We start from the raw sequence: 18,251 nt of genomic DNA on the forward strand, positions 1-18,251 counted from the left end.
AGCTGACAAGATGATGTTCTGACTGGCAGTTAAGGCCTGTTCTCTTCTGTTAGCTGGCATTTCTGACGCTGCTCCCTTCAATTACTGTGTCTTTTCTGTAATGTTTCCTACTTCAAATGCTTTTTATGTGCTGCTGGAATTGCTTTATGGCTGTGTATTTGGTAAACTAGTCTGTTTGGCATATCTTGGAATAACACAAGGAGCTGTAGTAGGGAGGAAGGATCTTGTTAGATTAAATCCATGTTGGTTTGTAGCTTCAAGTACTCTATGCCACTGGTTTTCATCCTGTGGCCCTTATAGGGGCTTCTGAAGGATGGTCAAAACAGAAGCAGGTTTGTAGGTACTGTACAGAAATATGTATGGGTGGGGAAAAAGGCTTCCAACAGCAGTTGTACCTCCACTGAATGCCTTCAAGGGTCCAGAATTTGGGCGGGGGGCAGGGAGGGAAGCAAACCTTAAGCATTAAGTAGGATTATATCTCTCATTGTGTTTGAAGTATTGTCTTAACTATTTTTAATTATTGTTCTTAAATAGCAAGATTAACTGGAACAATTCATATAATCCTGGGCTAGTCTTCACTTTCACAGTCTTTACTTTGAATTTGTAATAAACATTCTCATGACCTTTTAACCATCTACAGTCCTTAATGCAAACTGCATAGAGCAAGTTTTATTCACTTGCTATGCTAAGTTTTAACTTCTTAAATTCTAATATTTTTTAATAAAGCCTTACTGTAACTTTTATGAGCTTTGACTCGTTTACTGTCAATAAATACTGAAGACAAAAGGTGGTCTCGTGTTTTTTTTAATAGGTTATTGTAATGAATGTACTGACACTAAAAATGCTGCAGGATTGCCTTCCTGAACGTAGGAGTCATGAAATGCCACTGTGCATGAAGTGATAATACAGTGGAAGTTCGCACTTAACTCGGGGAGGTCGTAAACTGCTCCCTGACTGTCTCGATGGCTGTTGTCATTTCTTGTGCAAGACTGGAGGGGCCAGGGTGCTCAGCTTTTGGTGGAGCTGTGGTCCCCTGCACCTGGTTGTGCTGCATGTTTGATCCTAGGGGAAGGAGAAATCTGGCATCCTAGAGGGCAGAAAACGAAGGCTGTGGCCTGCTCACCAAGAGCGTGTGCAGATGGATTTGCACATAAAGAACTAGTCTGGGCTTGCAGGTGGGTCATTTTGCTTATCCTGACGCCTTTCACCGTGTCCCATGCAAGGTGCAGCAGTGGCACACTGCTTCCTGCAGCCGGGGCTAGCGGGGAGCTGCTGCAGCCCCTTCCTGCCCTGGGGCTCAGCGTTTCGCTGTTGCCTCTCCTCCTGCTGCCCCTGCAGTCATCTCCCACCTGGGGGAGCGCAGGTGTTGCCTCTTTTCCTTCCCTGGGGTGATTGCTGCTGCCTCTGAACCATGCAGTCTCCTGAAGGACTCCCAACTCGATGTGCACCTCCGTGGGCAAATCACCCAGCCCTCGGCTGGCATCATCTCGCAGCTTGGCCATGAAGGAGCAGCAGCTTACAGTGAGTCCACTTGCTTAGGGGAGGACACGGGATGGGGAGGAGCAGCTGGGTTGTACCCAGCCCTGACATCCTTCCTGTCATGTTTGCCAGCTGTCTTCTGGTGTTCCTGACTTCTGTGGCTCAGCCAGAGGAAAAAAAACCAGACTTGCTCTCTTTGTGCAAAGGTCTGTGTGATTTAAAGCCAAAGTTGGGTATAAGTATCCTGCAGAGGACAAAAATGTATAGTAGGGGAGGTGAGGCTGGGTAACCTGGCAGGTGGTAGTTAGTCCTCCTTGAACAGTGATTTTCAGTGTGCCTGTCTCTTTGGGGTCTGTTAAAGTGACAGATTCATAATAAGCAGCTAAAAGCAGTTGGAATTAGAGTCCTGTCTGAGTCAGCACCATTGCTCCAGGACCTCAGCATCTCTCTGTGTTGAACAGAGTAAGAGGAGTGCTTTGAAAATGCAATCCTCTGCCAAGTTTCAACCTTCAACCCTGTGGCTCTCTGTTAACTTAAGCATTGCTCTCAGATTGTGCTGAAACATGACTGAGGCAGACACAGAAACCTCTGCTCAAAGTGGAATCACTTAAAATAAAGTCAATAATATCTAGAATACCTTGCATTCCTCTTTAATGCAAGAAAAAGCCTTAGTACTTGGTGTGACCCGTCTCCACATGCTGCTTATTTGGGTTTGTTTTCTTACCCTCTGTGGCTAGGGCTACCAAATACAGTGATTAACTGGACTATTCTGGAGGTTTAAGGCTGTCCAAGAGAGACTTGCGCTATCCCCTGTTCCTCCTGCAGGACTTTGGATTATGGTGTGCAAGATAATATTTTCAAATGCTTCTAAAATGAGTTCAGCCCATGGGAATGAGATGCTCGTAACAGTGTCACTCAGACGTATATACAGAGATGATGAAGCTAAGTTAGTTGTTGCATTCTTGTGAATATTAAAAGCTCTCCAAAGCCAAGGAGCTCACCTTATACTCAGAGATATTCACAGTGAAGAAATGTTCCTTTGCTGTTGCTGGAACTACTCAAAAATGTCTACTAGAGTGCTTGAGACTGGGAGCTGTTCATGAAACACTCGTTAAATTGACAGGTAGTTTGGCTTGTTATTGTGGAAATAAATCTGGTTCCTATAGAAACTAGTTGCTTGTGAGTGGTGGGGCCGTAGAACAAGTCTGTTTCAATAATTGCACACCCTCCTGATGAGGCATCATTTATGTGCATTATGCAGTGTTTTACCAGCATCAGCTCTCCTGTCAGGAGCTGCTAAGGGAATGCTGCTGTAATTTTTGAAAGGGAAAATAGCTATGGAAAGGTGAAAATAGAATTTTTCAAATCTCTCTTATTAGCTGAGACCCCAAGGACAGCTGTTAGGTGGGATTTTGAATAGACCCTCCATGAGACACACAGGTTTGGGATTGTGCAACTCACCCACAGCTGCAAAGCGCGTCAGGGCCAGAGCAGGACCCCAGCTTCAGGGGGCCCAATTAACCCCACGGCCAATCCATGACACCACATTTTCTCTATTGCTTCACCTATAGATTAAACAGGCTGAAATATATGTGCTCTCGTATACTATTAATACTGACAAATACAGCCAGTGTGTTTTAAATCTTCGAGTCAAATTATCATCTGTGTTTCAAAATGGAGTACCGTGTTTCTGACTGATTGAGTTGTGGCACAAGGCACTGGCAGTTACTTGCTATTTTATAATTGCTCCAGTCCTGCGATGAATTCCAGCTTTTGAGGAACCCCGCAGGACCTGCACAGATCAGGGCCAACTTGCTCTGATCTGGTTATACAGGCTCGTAATGATTGCTACCTGGGATTAAACGAAACGGGTACTTAGTGAAATGCAATTCCCTTTCTTTGTCACGGATAACTTTAATCAGTGTTTTGGGAACACCAGGGGAATCTGTAAGCCTGCTCAGCTCTATGGCTGTCAATACCGTGGTCCCAGATCTCCAAAGGTTCCTGCTGGCAGCAGCAACGACACGGCTGAGTTCATTCTGCCGCCTTCTCTGTCAATCAGTTGGAGTCTTGCTGTGTTAGAAACAGGGGAAGAAGGAGGAAGAATTTGTCAAGATAAAAGTGCAAATCATGGGAGAATTAACTGGTTTAAACTTTAGAAAGTTCCTTAAACTCTCCAGGCCCTAAGCTTGAGGTTTTAAGATTGATCAGCGGAAGAGATGCAGCGAGAAGCTGTAGATAGTGCTGGTGCTTGCACAGAGCTGAGCCCTGTTGCAGGTAAGCCTGGGTGGCCTCAGCACACGTAAGCCACGTGTGTCTGCTGTGTGTGCAGGTGGCCCTTCGCATCCGTCCCATCAACGAAGCAGAAGTGGAGGAGGGAGCTGCCCTCATTGCCCGCAGAGTGGGTGAGCAGGTGAGCCGGGGGGGAATTTTGCGTGGGCTGCAGGAGAGCCCCCGTGATGGGGACCGGGGAGTCTGCTGGGTACCACACGGACCGCCACGAGACTCCGGCTCTTCTGGTTCACGTGCACACATTTGCTTTCAAATCCCTTGCTGTGACACAGCAGGGACACAGCTTCCCCTGCAAATGGCACTTCTTTTCTCCAGTTCTGCATCTTTCACCTCTTGCTCCTCTCTTTAAGAGGCAGGGATTGCAGGAGGTTCCCACTCACCTTTTCTACATTGCTACATCTATTTACATATTTTTGTGTCCTTGTCATTTGCCTTCTTTTCATATGTAAATCCCATTATTTTCTATCGTGCTTCAGCTGATCTTTCTCTGAACCCTTTCTGAATGCACACTAATTCTGTAATATATCTTGTCTCTTGTCTCCACGCAACAGTCAAACAATAGCAGCCCTCGGAAGCAAAGAGAGCATGAATCTCTTTCTTCTTTATGGATTATCTTACAAATGCAATTTTTGTTTAGCATCTTACTGGTGAAACATTTTTTTTTTTTTTATTTTTTTTAAAGCAGCCATTAACCTCACAAGGATATAAGCTTTATTTTTATACAACTTATTCAGACTTGCATCATCTGCCCTGAGATTTATTTTCTCTAATGGAAATCTGGGAAGGAAATGTGCATTACATTAGTCTGAGTAACTGCTATCTGTGAGAATGGGTTTCTCTCAATGATGCAAATAACTGTAATTATGAAAGCAAATTAATTGACTGGGCAGTTGAAGTACTTAGATTTCTTGGTGTATTTTGATTTACATAATGTTCCCTGCTATTTTTACTCCTGGCCTAACTCATTTAGAGCTGCTTCTATCTGTTTATTAATCCTAACTCAAAATTGACTCTGTTAGTGTCTTGTTATGTTTTAATGCTTCCGTGCAATAGCAGAAGAAGGACTCTGCAAGCAAAATTTGGATGTTACAAGGACTCAGTAAAAGGGGCCTGAAGGTGTTACAGACAGAATTTCTAAAGGAAACATGCTGACCTCATTCTCCAAGCTCTGCTCTTGACTGTCACACTTGCATGTGCACATGATTATGTGTCAGCCCATCTTTGCAGGCAAATGCGGCCGCTGAGGATAAACCAGGAGTTGCCTTCGGAGTTTGTTCTTGTGTTGCTTCAGGTTTTAAGGCCTGAGCTGGACCAGTGAAAACGAAAGAATTAAAAAAAAGTCATTCTGGTAATTGAAAACTTATGGATCAAAACTAGAGATACTTGTTAGAGGCTTGGAATTTAGCAGGAAATGCAAAAGAACAAAACCCAAAGTCTTGGCATTTTCTGAATGCCCATGGGCACTTGTCCTAGATACTTGTCTCTCTCCCACACCTGGCACGCCAATGCAGTTATTCTGTAGGTCAAGTGGTGGTTGATCTATGCTCTAATTGCTTATCTAATGATCTGTTTACCTGAGAGAGAGTGAAAGCCGCTCTGGAGTAGGAGGCACAGGGTTCTCTGTCCCTTCCCTTGATGCTTGAGAATCTCCTTATGAGCCGTTTCAGTGGAGGAGAAAGAATACAATTCTCCACAATAATTATATACTGTGATAATTATGTACTAAAATAGATCCTAAGGGACTGAAAAAAACCAGAACCAATTCTGTAACCTGCTGCAACTCCTCTCCCACCTTTGTTTTTTCCTTAATAAAAGCCAGAAATGGAATGAAACTTCTATCCTTGAGCAACGTGGATGTTTCTATCAGTCCTTCGGCAGGAAAGGCTTTGGAAGATGACTTTGGGCACTTTTGCTCCTGAGGAACTTAACTATTTTCTTTCAGTGCTCCTCTGCCTGAATCTTGGCTGAAAACTGAGGTAAGAGATCCTGTCCCCCTCCTGCTTGCATGGGAGTTGGTTGGGTGTCAAGTCCCTGCAACCACCGCTATTACCCAATGCCAGCGACTGTTTCACTGCACAACGGACCTTCAAAGCATTTTGCAGCAGCTACTAGTTCAAATTACAGAAGTTGCGACATCGGTTACAAAACAAAGCTTGTTGGCCTCCGCATTGTGCATATAAGTGTGTTTTCCACGCAAAGCTGTAGTGCAATGTTCCTTTGGCCAAGAGTTGTGATGGTGATAGTGCTGTAAGAAATCCCAACAGGCTGTTAACCAAACCCAGACATAATGGTTTTTCTTCTGGCTTTATTTTATAACAGAGGGTGGTCCTGATGGATCCAAGTGAAGATCCAGATGACATCTTGCGAGCTAACAGATCCCGAGAAAAAACATTTGTATTTGACGTGGTTTTTGATCACAGAGCAACCTAGGTAACATCCTTCCCTTTTTTTTAACCAAAAGGCTTAACGTTAGAACTGTTTTCCCTGCTTAGATGAATGGTTTTGGCACGTGAGTAGAATGGCACATCCCAGAGGCCACGTCACCCAGAAAAAAGGTGATGGTGCTGAAGGTGAGAGGACTCTGAGGGTTTTCCTTTTGTCAGAGAAGCGGGGAGATGTGAAGTATTCAGCCTGCCTCTCCCTCCCGCATCGGGACTCCCCAGATGCAATACACCTGAGCAGAGATGAAGAGCTTTGTTTCCCAAGGTCTCCGGTGAATGAGATCATTGTCACATTACTTGCCTCTCTTGCTCACACACTTCTTCCCTGTGCCTCTTTTGTTTTACAGGCTCATGAAGTGAGCTCTAGTGCCCTTACTGAGCCGTGTTTTGGAGACAGATGTAAGGTGCAGTACGAGGATTTCATCAGCACCTGCATTTTGTGATCACCATGATGTGACTGCAGCCTTGCTTCTCACAAGCAATTCAGTCACCTGTGTTCTCTTTCACATGAAACTTCAGTGTAGTGCCCTTACACTGCCTAAGACATTTTTGGAGGCCCAGTGGCACTTCTCAATAAAGGATAAGGTTAGGGAGAGAATTTACTCTCTTCTTCAGCAGACACAAAGAAAAAACAAAGCATTCCATGTTCAGAGTCCAAGAAAATAATCAAATTTAAGGACATTTATTTTAGTAAGCTCCTGCATCTTGCCTGCCTTTAGAAAATTCAATAAACCTCTGTGGTTTTTTGCTCATTTTGATGATGTGTCAAAATTCAAATGGTTCACAAATTGTTGCAACGCCCAGGAAATTTGTAAAACATAGTGAGAAAATCATGGGGAATGCAATTAGGTATAGATTGTTTGGACAGCTGTTATGCCTGACCGTAAGTTTATGCTTTTTTGGCTGAATTAGGAGTATATGTGTCCACGACCAAAAGCCTGATAGGAGGAGTCATTTCTGGCTACAATGCAACCATTTTTGCATACGGTCCGACAGGTAAAGTAGTCCCTGTAGCTGTACTGCTCCAGATGAATAAAATGTATCTGTACAAACCAGAAATGAACTATAATGCCAATTAATTGCTTACTGTGAGGACAAGACTGAAGCATTAAAATACCATTCTCATCGGGAAGTTTGGATCTTACTTTAGCATTAAAGGAACAGCAAAGCTGCCCTGTTTGAGAAGTCACTTAATTGGGGTGGAATTCAGTGGAGACAAATCTTCCCGTTAAAAGGAGGAGGAGATGAGGGTGTCTGTGCAATGCTGGAGACTGATCTCAGGAGAACAGATGCAGCTGTAGAAAGCACCTATAGACTACAGACTCTGTGAAAATACACTTCTACCCTAGCTCTGAACACACAGGTGGGCAGTTAACCTACCTATCTGTCCATCTGCAAGTCTTCTTCCTACCCATTTTGGATGGCGCATGCCATGTCTTTCCTGCAGCAGTGTCATTGTAGGGTGACAAAATGGAGTAACTGGAGGAAGTTAGGGGATGAAGGACAGAAATCAGTAGGAAACCAGGCTTTATTTGTTGTGGAAACTTGCTCGCGTGGAAGTTGGTCTTTGCTGCTCTTCTTTGTATCTCTAACAGGAGCAGGAAAAACCTACACTATGCTAGGGATGGACTGTGAACCGGGGATTTACATTCGCACTCTTGATGACCTCTTTAAGGCCCTTGAAGCTACCACCGAGGAGATGGATGACAGAGTCTCCATGTCCTACCTGGAGGTGAAGTGTCTGTGTTGCCCTGGATCCAGGCCCTGTGGGAATTCAGCAAGTCCCTGGGAGCAGGCATAACGGGAAGTGGGGTGTCCAAGTCTGTCCATCGTGCGGCACTCCCCTTGGGTTGTACTTCCCTTCTTCCCTTCCCCCCAAAGAAATACAGGATCAACTCAACCCTCTTTGCAGATCTAAGAACCCAATGCTAGTCTCACACCAACCCCTCATTTCTTACCCTCAGATCTATAACGAAGTGATCCGTGACCTCCTGAACCCATCCTCAGGGTTCTTAGACCTGAGAGAGGACCCCAGAGGCAGCATCCAGATAGCAGGAATTACGGAAGTCTCCACTACAAATGCTCAGGAGGTACCTTGAGCTATGGCCCATGGTGAGGGGAAAGGGAGGGGGTTTGTGCTTTCATGCATCAGTGCTTTAAAATTTCTTGACACTTTCCTATTGCCTGTGCCTTACTCAGTAGCAAGGAGCTTTTGTAGCGTGACCTTGGTGGAACTGGATTAATGTGATGAATTGTATGGAAAGGGCTGATGATGGAGCCACGTGAGTGGTAGCAACCGGGCTAAAATCCCCAGCTAACCTCCTGCTAGCTCTGCTTCCCCAGGGTGCATGCTGCTTTCCTGGAAGGACAAGAAGTGCTTTGATTTGTGTATACGTGTCGTCAAACCATTTGGAGAGGGAAAAGAAATACCGAAACCCCCTTGAGCTACACTGATGTGCACTTCTATATGTGCCTTGGACATGAAATAAACGGGCCTCCCAGGAAAACAGCCCCAAACCCAACAAACCTGCACTTCCAAGGTCACAAACCTGCACTTCAAAGGTCACAAGCCAAAGGGGAAGATCTGGGGAAAATCAACAGCAAAACCCCTGTCAGCATGAGCGGGACCAGAGTTTGCCTGCGCCCTGGGTTGAGGGGTCCAGTCTGCGGGGAACGCCATGCTATGGCTCAGGCAGAGCTGTACATCTCTGCATGCTTTTCTGCATCGTTCAGATCATGCAGCTGTTAATGAAAGGAAACAAGCAACGCACCCAGGAACCCACTGCTGCCAACAGGACATCCTCCCGCTCGCATGCAGTGCTGCAGGTGACAGTGACGCAGAAAAGCCGAAGGAAGGCGATCGGCAAGGAAGTGCGAATTGGAAAGCTTTTCATGGTCGACTTGGCAGGGTCGGAGAGAGCAGCCCAGGTACGGCTGGAGCTCGGCAGCTTTTGGTGAGACCAGGCTGGATCCCCTGGCCTGCTGTGCAGGGTCTGCATGCCTGTCCTCATCCCTGGGGAAACCAGCGCTGTGTGTTCCTCTGTTGCTTTAGAGCAGGAGTTTGTACCTGAGACAACCTGAAAGTAGAGACGAAGTTTGAGGATATTGGTAATATCTTTTATTAGATCAACTAGTATAATTGGAAAAATGTAAACCAGCTTTTGGGTGCAGCCTTTTCTCAGGTCTGAAAAGCAGCAGCAAATTTCACATCTAAAGAGAAGCTGAGGTCTGTTAGGCAGGGATCGGCTGGGCTGTCAGGGAAAGCTGGTACCGGTGGAACAGAGGGATGCTGGTGGGTGGAAAATAAGGCAGCTGGCTCCTATGGGAGGGAGGAAATGCTGGAACTCAGGGAGGTGATCTGAGGGAGAGAAATTTTACATTCACAGTATTTCTGCTGAGACCAGGAATTCTGGAGTGATGTAGTTATGCAACTTCTGAAATAATCTTTAGAAGATGGTTCTTAACGGATAACTATTAATTAAGAGAGGGCTCATCTTTTCCAAGAAATGTATTCCTACCAGCACCTCAGTGCCTCAGAGTGGGGTTTAACCCTGCACTTTCAGGTTGATTTTGCAGGAGGCATTGCTTTGACATCCAAACCTTGACCCCAATGATGCCACACGTCTTCCCCAGACACAGACCCACCTGCATGTGCTTTGTCTGTCTGTCCCCCCTCCCTCCCTCCTCTCCCAACATACTCAGAACCAGGGCAAGAGGATGAAGGAAGGAGCCTACATCAACCGCTCGCTGCCGGCTTTGGGCAACTGCATCAACGCCTTGAGTGACAAGGGGGGGAGCCGGGCCCAGTTTGTCAATTTTCGAGACAGCAAACTCACACGCCTGCTGAAGGTACTGTACACTGCGGGTCAGCAAGGAGCTTGGCGTGTCTGTTGCTGGTATCACCGCTCAAATCAGATAGGGCTTGAGAGCTGATCCTTGAATATCTATGTGCATTGTCTTTATCCAGCTTGCAACGCTCCTCCAGGATCTTGCATGAGCTTTGCAATGCAATCAGGGCTTGACTCGGACAGTGCTGTCTCTATAATAAACATGTTGTCTTATCTGCGCTGTTAAGGAAAGACCTCCTACAGGGTTAAGAAAATCCTATAGATTTGAGTTGTATGTCTCTAAGCTCGCAGATAAGTGATTTTTTTTTCTTTTTTAATGAACTTACTGCTTGTGAATGTTTCATCCCTTCTATAAGATTTGGCTGAAATTGGCCAATAAATTTGGACGTTGTTGGGGCAGGAGGAAGAGAGACTGAGAGTGATTATGTGCTGTCATAAGTCGTCTCTCCCTTAGGAAAACAGGAAGGTTGCAGACAGGCTCTTTGCTACACTGGTTATTTTATGGATCCTTTACAAATTCATTTATGAACCTCACCTCAAGCCTTGGTGCTGAGCTACCACTGTCGCTGCCCGACAGATGTGTTTTCTAGAGGATGGTGGGGAGGAGAAGGGATGGAGAAAAAGGCAGGCTTCTGTTGTGAGCAGCATTGAGAAGCTGCCAGTGTATTTGTGGAAATTGCAATTTTCTAGCAAAAATTCTTCTTCTGTAGAAAGTTAATTACTTATTGATTTTGCTGTTGATGGAGAGAGGGCCTAACAAATGGTCTTCTACCAGCATTTCCTTCACTCCTAATTGGGATTCTCTACCAGAATCTCAATGAACCGCAGGGGTACCCAGCCATGGTGGTTACCACCGAGCAGCAAGCCCCTGTCATGTCCATACTAACCACATCAACGTTGCATTCCTCTAGGACTCATTAGGGGGCAACAGCAGAACTGTTATGATTGCACATATCAGCCCAGCCAGTACCTCCTTTGAAGAATCTCGAATGACCTTGATCTATGCCTATCGAGCAAAAAACATCAAGACACAGGTAAATGAGCAAACAACCCACAAGGAGGTGGGGGTTAGAGATTAAAAACTTGCAAAGTGGAAATAGATGTAGTGGATGAAGGGAGAACAAACTCCTGGAGGGGGCAGTGCAGGATGGTGTAGAGCCTCAGTGTGAGGGATAGAAGAAAAGCAGGTGAAGGGAACAGTGGAAAGCAAATGGTGTGGCTCGTGGATGAGAAGAGGAATATGAGGGTCAAAACAAGGGAACAGAATAATAGGAAGGCGAAGGATGGCGTGCCTGGTACGGACCTGGGTGCAGAACATAAGCAATGATGGTCGGAAGATGACTGTTGGGAGAACAATGTATGGGGAATGTCCCAGTGGGGATGCTGGGCCTGGAAGAGGAACTGAGGGGTTGCAGAAAGGAGGAACAAAATGGAGAGGCTTGTGGGGTGAAGGAAGATGAACAATAATCTACAACAGAGTTTTCACTCTTTGTGGATCTCTGTGTTTTCCCTGTGGACACAGGGTCCCTGGCTTTTCTCTGTTACCTTTTGGGAATTTCCCAGAATTAGGGAAAACCACTAATTTACAGCTTCCCCACTCATGAGGGAAAATTCTTCCCCATCACAGGATTCAGTGCCCCTCCAACTGAAAGCACAACTTTGTTTGCAGCCATTGTACCAATAATGGGCTGTGGGACAAATGCTCACGTATTCTGGCTCACCAGGTAAAATGTAACCTGCGGAACGTCTCCTACCACATCAACCAATACACCAGCATCATCACGGACCTCCGCAGGGAGATCGAGCATCTGAAGGCGAGGGTCAAAAACCAGGAGGAGGAGAAAAGTGCAGTCAGCTCCAACCTCGGGGATCTGCAAGGTAGAGCCAGGAGCAAGAACTGTTCTGGGTAACTGGAGGGAAGAGAACGGGGAGAGGAGCTGTGTGGACAGGTTGTGGAAGTGCTTGGTGGGCCTCCATGCAGAGGTAGCTGGGGGAAGCCAGTTCAGCAATGCTTGTAGAGAAGCAGCAGAGAACACAGTCCGATGGGCAGTGGAGGCAGGCAGGGGAGTTGAAGTTGTTTCCTCTGTGTGAGCCTGTCTGATGTACTGTGTGGCTCTGGACAACGCATTCAACCTTCTCAGCATCTTCCCCAACATTAAAATGTGTTAAATTTTACAAACCTGCCCTTAAAAAGAGCTTTGACATCAAGTGGTCGCATTTGCTGTGGGAAGTCCTGACTCTCACAGAGAGGTGACTGAGTTTGTAGCCTGCGTCATTGTGGGCTCTGAGGCTGTGTCAGGACACAGAGCTCTGTTGTATGGTTCGTTGCACTTAATTAAAAAAAAAAAAGGGGGGAGGGCGAAGCTTTTAAAACACTGATTGTTCTGCCCTGCGGATTGTTCCTTTTATCAGTGAATTTGGCAAGGAACGAAATAAAAATAGTCAAGTTCTCTGACAGACAAGGCACAAGGTATAATAGGCCTCTGCTACCAATACCCAAGGTCATTCCTAGGTAACAAGCACAGAAAACGGATACCTTTTTCTTTTTGGTGGGTGGAAAGGTGGAAGAAATGTCCCTGCAATGCAGCAGCCTCTTAATACTCACAAAAGCAGTAGCAATGAGAGCTATTTATTGCTAATAATACAATCATAAAGGTATATCTGATTTTTTAAGCACATGATTAACTTCAAGAGACTGCAGAATGAAGCAGAGTCCTATAAATGAACGCCTTGTAACATGTGGACTGAGTGGCTTTGTCCCAGAGTAGTTTTGTGGAGACTTGGCAGAAGTTTACCTGGCCTAACGTCAGATCAGAAATGTCTTCTGCAGCAGAGAGGCACCAAGGCTCTGAGGTACACAGTGGCCAAGTAACAAACACCTTGCAGGAGCAGCTGATGGGGGCTTTCAGCGAGCAAATGGAGGTGCGTCGCAGCCTGATGGAGCTGGAAAACACCAACATTGAGCTGCATGTTGATACCTGCATGTATGTCCTAACAATCACAGAGCAAGTACCTTCTTAGCTTTCAGCACGATTTATACGTGGACCTCCAAAATCATCATGAGAAATGCCAATATCTCATGGTCCCCCCAACAAAAATGACAAAAGGATGAGATCAAGTGTAGGTTTCAGATTTATCTATGTGATGAGGAAAAAGTTGGGAAGGTGGTAGTCTGCAAAAGGTACCCAGGGATTTAAGGTAGATTAAGTCCATGTGACTCTGAGCCTTAGATTAAGGTGCTATATTTGCAATGGGTGATTTCTGCTATTGAGAAACACATCCCTAATCCTTCCTGGTGCTTCTAAGGAGACTGCAGCCTGCACATGGTGCTGCACTGCAGTGCAATTGCCTGATGTAGCTCCATAAGGCAACCAGCTACCTCTAGCATCAAGTTTAAGCTCAGGATTAAAGTATAAATGGTAGATACCTCACCTCTACTTGGACCTTATTCTGGACTTGTGTTTTAATGGAAAAACTGGATGGCAGCACAGACTGGGATTGTTGGTCCTTCCATGGTCCAACTGTGTTTGTGAAGTGGTTTCCGTGCAGATGCACTGTATCTGGGCATGATTTCACGTCAGAGATAGCAGCAGCATCCCTTTCTTCTGGATAAACTATAAGTAGGTGTCAGTTCCCACTCATTATCGCTAGTCACCTACCTAATGCCTCTGTAAGTTTTATAGTCCCTTAGGATTTGGGTCATTTGTAGTTAAAACAGTCTTCAGGACATTAAAGATATTCAACAAGTACCTGTGGATAGGCAACAATTTGTGATGAAGTGGGGAAAAGCACTGTTCTCCTTGCCATGGAAAGATCACATAGGAGGCCTGTCTTACAGACTTCCAAATGGGAGGAAGCTAATTGCACTCTTCTGCATGGTTTGTCCAGCTCCAGAGCAGCCTGGACTAATTAGTTCTGCTGCTGCCATGCAAGAAGAAGTCAGACAGACACGATGACGGGCTATGCATGCATCGTTAGAGTTATGTCACCACGTCCCAGAAGTTGCTTTCTTTTTTTGCTGGCAGCTGGGAACGAGGGAAGGCTCAGGGTGCATGCAAGTATGACAAGCCAACAGAGGAGGAGAAAGATGAAAACACAGAGGAGGAAGACAAGGAAGTGGATATCATAGATTCACCTGAACCTCATGAAGTTACAGTAGCAAGAGAAGAGATCAACCTGCTGCTGGCAGAACAGCGTAAGACGGCAGCCCTGAAGGTGAGGAGGTGAAGGTGCCCTTACAAGTCGCAAGTCTGACCTCTGCCCAGCAGGTACTTGGGGGCAGGATGGCAGCAGCGTAACTCAGAGAGGTTCTTGTGGTTTTGGGCTAGCACCGCAAAAGCAGTGTGGCACCTGTATTGCAGCTGGACTTCTAAATACTGTTGGCTGCTGAAGGAAGGAGCATGGGAACATTGATGTTTGCATCCTGCCTCTGTCCCTGTGTTTTTTAGGATGAGGGAAAAGCATCCACTGGTCTTGCGTACCCATTAGTGAGGTAATTCTTCCCATTTCCCCTTTCAGGGACATTCTGAGGGTTTGTCACTCACTGGTTGTTGAATGTTTTGGTAATCACTTTTGGCGATCATTTTTTTGGTAGCCAATGTTAACATTTGTGAGTTCCTCTAGGCAAGGACCGTGTGTATGGATATATCTGCTATGACTGAAACATGGTGGCTGCTAGTAGAATAAGCAAAATACTTTTTGTAGATGTTACTTTAATCTCAGCGTGAAGGACACAGCAAAGAATTGCTCAGATGCCTTTGTCATCCCAAAAAGCTGAGCTGCCTTGACAAACCCCTATCTATCTTTTTCAGACAGAGCTGGAGCAGCACTTAGCAAATGCCAAGGAAAAAGCTTCCCAGATGGAGGAGTCTTTCCCCAGACAAATCACCAGTGAGGATCAGCAGGAGGTACTAAGGTTCCCCTGCAGAGCCCATGAGCTTGAGCTTGGCAACACAGAGCTGCCAGCAAATACACTGTACAAGGAGAATCTATTGTGCCAGAAGGATTTTGTGATCCAGCAACTGCAGCAGCACATGCTACTCTGCGAAGAAATTATTCAGCAGCAGCAGATGCTGATAAAAGGTAAAGCAGTAACTTTGCTGCTGCTCTGTCATTATCTCCAAACTTTGTTTTCTGATGGCAAACTGCAGAACAATCCACCCAGAAAACCTTGTCTTGGATGTCATGACTCCACAGTTCTCAGCTGTTTCTCTAGGAGTGATCTTTAACTCTTCCTCCCCATCTCTGCTCCAGCCCAGAACATTTCTGTCCCAGAGACACTGGAGAGGCTACGCCACCTGCACCTCTCTGAGTTGGAGGAGGGGATGCTGAAACGCCTCCTTCTGCTACATTCAGTGATGTCCAGCAGGCTCAGGGTAAGGCAGAGCAGACCCTTGTGCCGGAGAATCCACGCTGTCCCATGATCTTGTGTCGTGGCCATAGATTCACGCACACCCAAAGCCTGGCTGGGTCCTGGCGCCAGTCAGGAGCGGTACAGAGCTTTGTTTTATGAACATGTTGTCTCTGGAGCTCTGCTCTCCTTCCCTCCTTCCCTTTGATTCAGAGAATTAACAAGGCTTTTAGCAACAGAGAAGGACCTAGGCAGTGCTGTGCATGAGCCAGCGTGTTCATCTTCCCAGTTGCTGTTGCGTCAGATTTGAGAGAGATAACTGGCTTGGTGACAAACAGAAAAGCCAAGGTTAGATGGCCAAACATGCAACTCTCCAAGTGACAGCTGAAGGGGACTACCTTATCTGGAGGCCTCTGCTCACTCATGGCACAGTTGTTATTGAGGTCCTCAGGTCTTTCCTGCCAGATAGGAAAGATGCTGCTGGCCCCTTTGTCTTTGGAAAACTTGTGTGTGTTTTGAGACAGTAAGGGGCTGCCAGGAAATTGCCAGTCTTCAGCAGGGAGTCCAAGCAGCAGCGTCTCCTGTTTATTTTGATTGCCTAGAATGAACAGGGCAAGGAGTTGGGTTTCACCTTGAATAATAAACTTAATGCTAGTCATGTTGTTATATGAGAGATTAAACTGCTTTGGGTGCCCTGCCACAGGAGGGGAGCAAATAGCAGGTGGCTGGAACTATGGAAAAGCACATGAGGTATCAAGAGTGTCTTTGTGACCGCAGGCTGAGAGCCAGGGCTAGAGGAGGGGCTTTACAGTGAGAAAAATCTGCTGAGGATCTCATTCTTTGCTCTTCCTGCAGCCCCACAACAGCCCTTCTCTGGATGTCAGTCAGCATCTGGATCCTAATAAAGAAGAGATCAGAAAGGGTCTACCTGTGAACATGAAAGATATCCCTGGGGGGTGAAGTTTGACATTCCCTCCATCACCCTTGAGTCAGACAGGTAATGTGAATTTTTCTCATTATTAGACTTTACTCTCTAGGGCATGGGGACCTGGCAGCTCCCAGCTAAGTCCCCAAAGCTGGGAGATATCAAACTGGAAGAACCTCTAGAAACTGGAATCTGTTAGAAAAGAGTTTCCTGGTATACTGCTCTTGCAAAGTAGCTCTGTGTTTTAGCAGGAACCTTCTCTGCAGAGAGGGCTATGGGAAATGTTTGGATTTGTTTCTGTTGACTGGCAAGCATTTAAACCAAATAAAGTAGCAAAGTTTGTGAGGATCAGGGGACAAAAATCTCTCTCCTTCATGAATCCTGAAGTCCTTCCTTGTTGTGTTCTTTATTACCACATTTACCAGGCTTCTGGCTTTCCCCACGGCTTGAGAGTTCTCATCTAGACATGTTTCATCTCTCCCTGTTGATAAAAGGCCTGTGCTTTCATCTGTTAACCTCTTGACATATTCTTTTCACAGTGGCAGTTGCAGATCATCTAAAACAACACCCTGTAGGAAGGAGGGGTCTCTGGATACCCATCTCAGCCCAACTTTCTCTGGTTTGTCAAAAAGCCCAGTTCAGCTCAGTATGGCAGGAACTATTTCAAGGTGCATTTGTTGTGGATAGCACCTTCCTCTTGCGATGACAGAACATGCACAGCAGCTAAACCTATTGTATGTGAGGAAGGTAAACCTTGGCAGGCAATAAAATCACTCCTAGAGCACTGGCCTGGGGTTTACTTAAGAGGCCAAGGCTTAGCTGCCACCTCCAATTTGGGCTCTCCCTCTGTGTGAATCACACAGTCTCCGGTGTGTCCAGTGGGGTGACGGGAGTTGTAAATAGAGACGCATCATGCGATCTGCTGTGAGGGGACCTGTGTTGTTCAGGATGATCACCTTTTATGCCATTAACTGATCTGCTGGGCCCTGATTTGATGACTCTCTGTTGAAACTGATTTTACTCGGCACCCTGGAACAGGAGGGAGAGTTAGGAGCTCATTAGTTTCTTGCTTGCTGGCTGGCTCATTTTGTAGCCAAGGCTCTATATGGGAGATACACAGTCTAAAAGCTTTGCCTTTGTTTCTCTGTACATAGAAGTTGTTACAGTAATATTTCAGGTGAAATTTAATGTCTTCCAAATGTTTGAAAGTGCTTTGAAGGGGAAAAGTATAAAAGCTTTGAATGAAAAGCAAATTATGCGGCAATTGCTTTGACTTTTAGCAGAAACTAGCAGGTGTTGCTGCAGGAAAGATGACTCCCAAGCTGCGTTCCCCCACCCCTCTAGACTTGCGTGGGAAAAAGTCAACTGCAGACATTGCTGCTGTTCCACTGAGTCTGGAGACCTTGGAGGAAATTGCTGCCAACACCAAAAGCATCTCCCTCATTGCAGTCAGTCGCCGTTCCAGAGCCCAACACAGAGACCCTGGGAGCAAAGTCTCCTCAGCCCACTTCTCTGAGGAGGATATGCTTGAGCTGAAGTATCTGGAGGCCAATTCCACCCCAGATTGTCAGACAAGAGACAGCGCACATATTGGGGGTTTGCTGTTGGAGCGTGCAGCTGGGAGCCAGCTGTGCTCCCCAGCCAGGGGAGTGCTGAAGAACAGGAGAGACCAGGAGCTGTCTGCTGAGCAGACAGCCAGAAAGAAAAGATCTCGCACTCTTGAACCAAACTTCAACAGGGTAGGTAGGTCCTTTGTTTCGTTCTAAAGGGGATGGGTTGAGCAGAAGGCATAGACCCAGTGGAGCTAGGGTGGTTTTTAAATACAGTAGGAGAAACATAGTACAAACTGCATTAGAAAATAAGTTAAATATCTTTATTCTTCTATAATGCCCTTGACCTCCTGCCTAAACAGCAAA

At 46.0% G+C, this 18,251-nt stretch overlaps 1 protein-coding gene across 1 annotated transcript; it reads left to right on the plus strand.

Moving 5' to 3' along the window:
- Nucleotides 1-1,440: 1,440 nt before the first annotated feature.
- KIF19 (kinesin family member 19) lies at nt 1,441-16,895 on the plus strand. The gene is given in 15 exon segments (XM_009320070.1): nt 1,441-1,521; nt 3,812-3,892; nt 6,091-6,206; nt 7,126-7,208; nt 7,808-7,944; nt 8,177-8,302; nt 8,946-9,140; nt 9,909-10,061; nt 10,972-11,094; nt 11,785-11,938; nt 12,891-13,044; nt 14,086-14,275; nt 14,872-15,142; nt 15,314-15,435; nt 16,875-16,895. Coding segments are annotated over 15 exon segments (2,007 nt in total).
- The last annotated feature ends 1,356 nt before the right edge of the window (nt 16,896-18,251 follow it).

This window comes from Pygoscelis adeliae, unplaced genomic scaffold (genome assembly GCF_000699105.1).
Source record: "Pygoscelis adeliae isolate BGI_AS28 unplaced genomic scaffold, ASM69910v1 Scaffold242, whole genome shotgun sequence".
Classification (NCBI taxonomy): Eukaryota; Metazoa; Chordata; class Aves; order Sphenisciformes; family Spheniscidae; genus Pygoscelis; species Pygoscelis adeliae.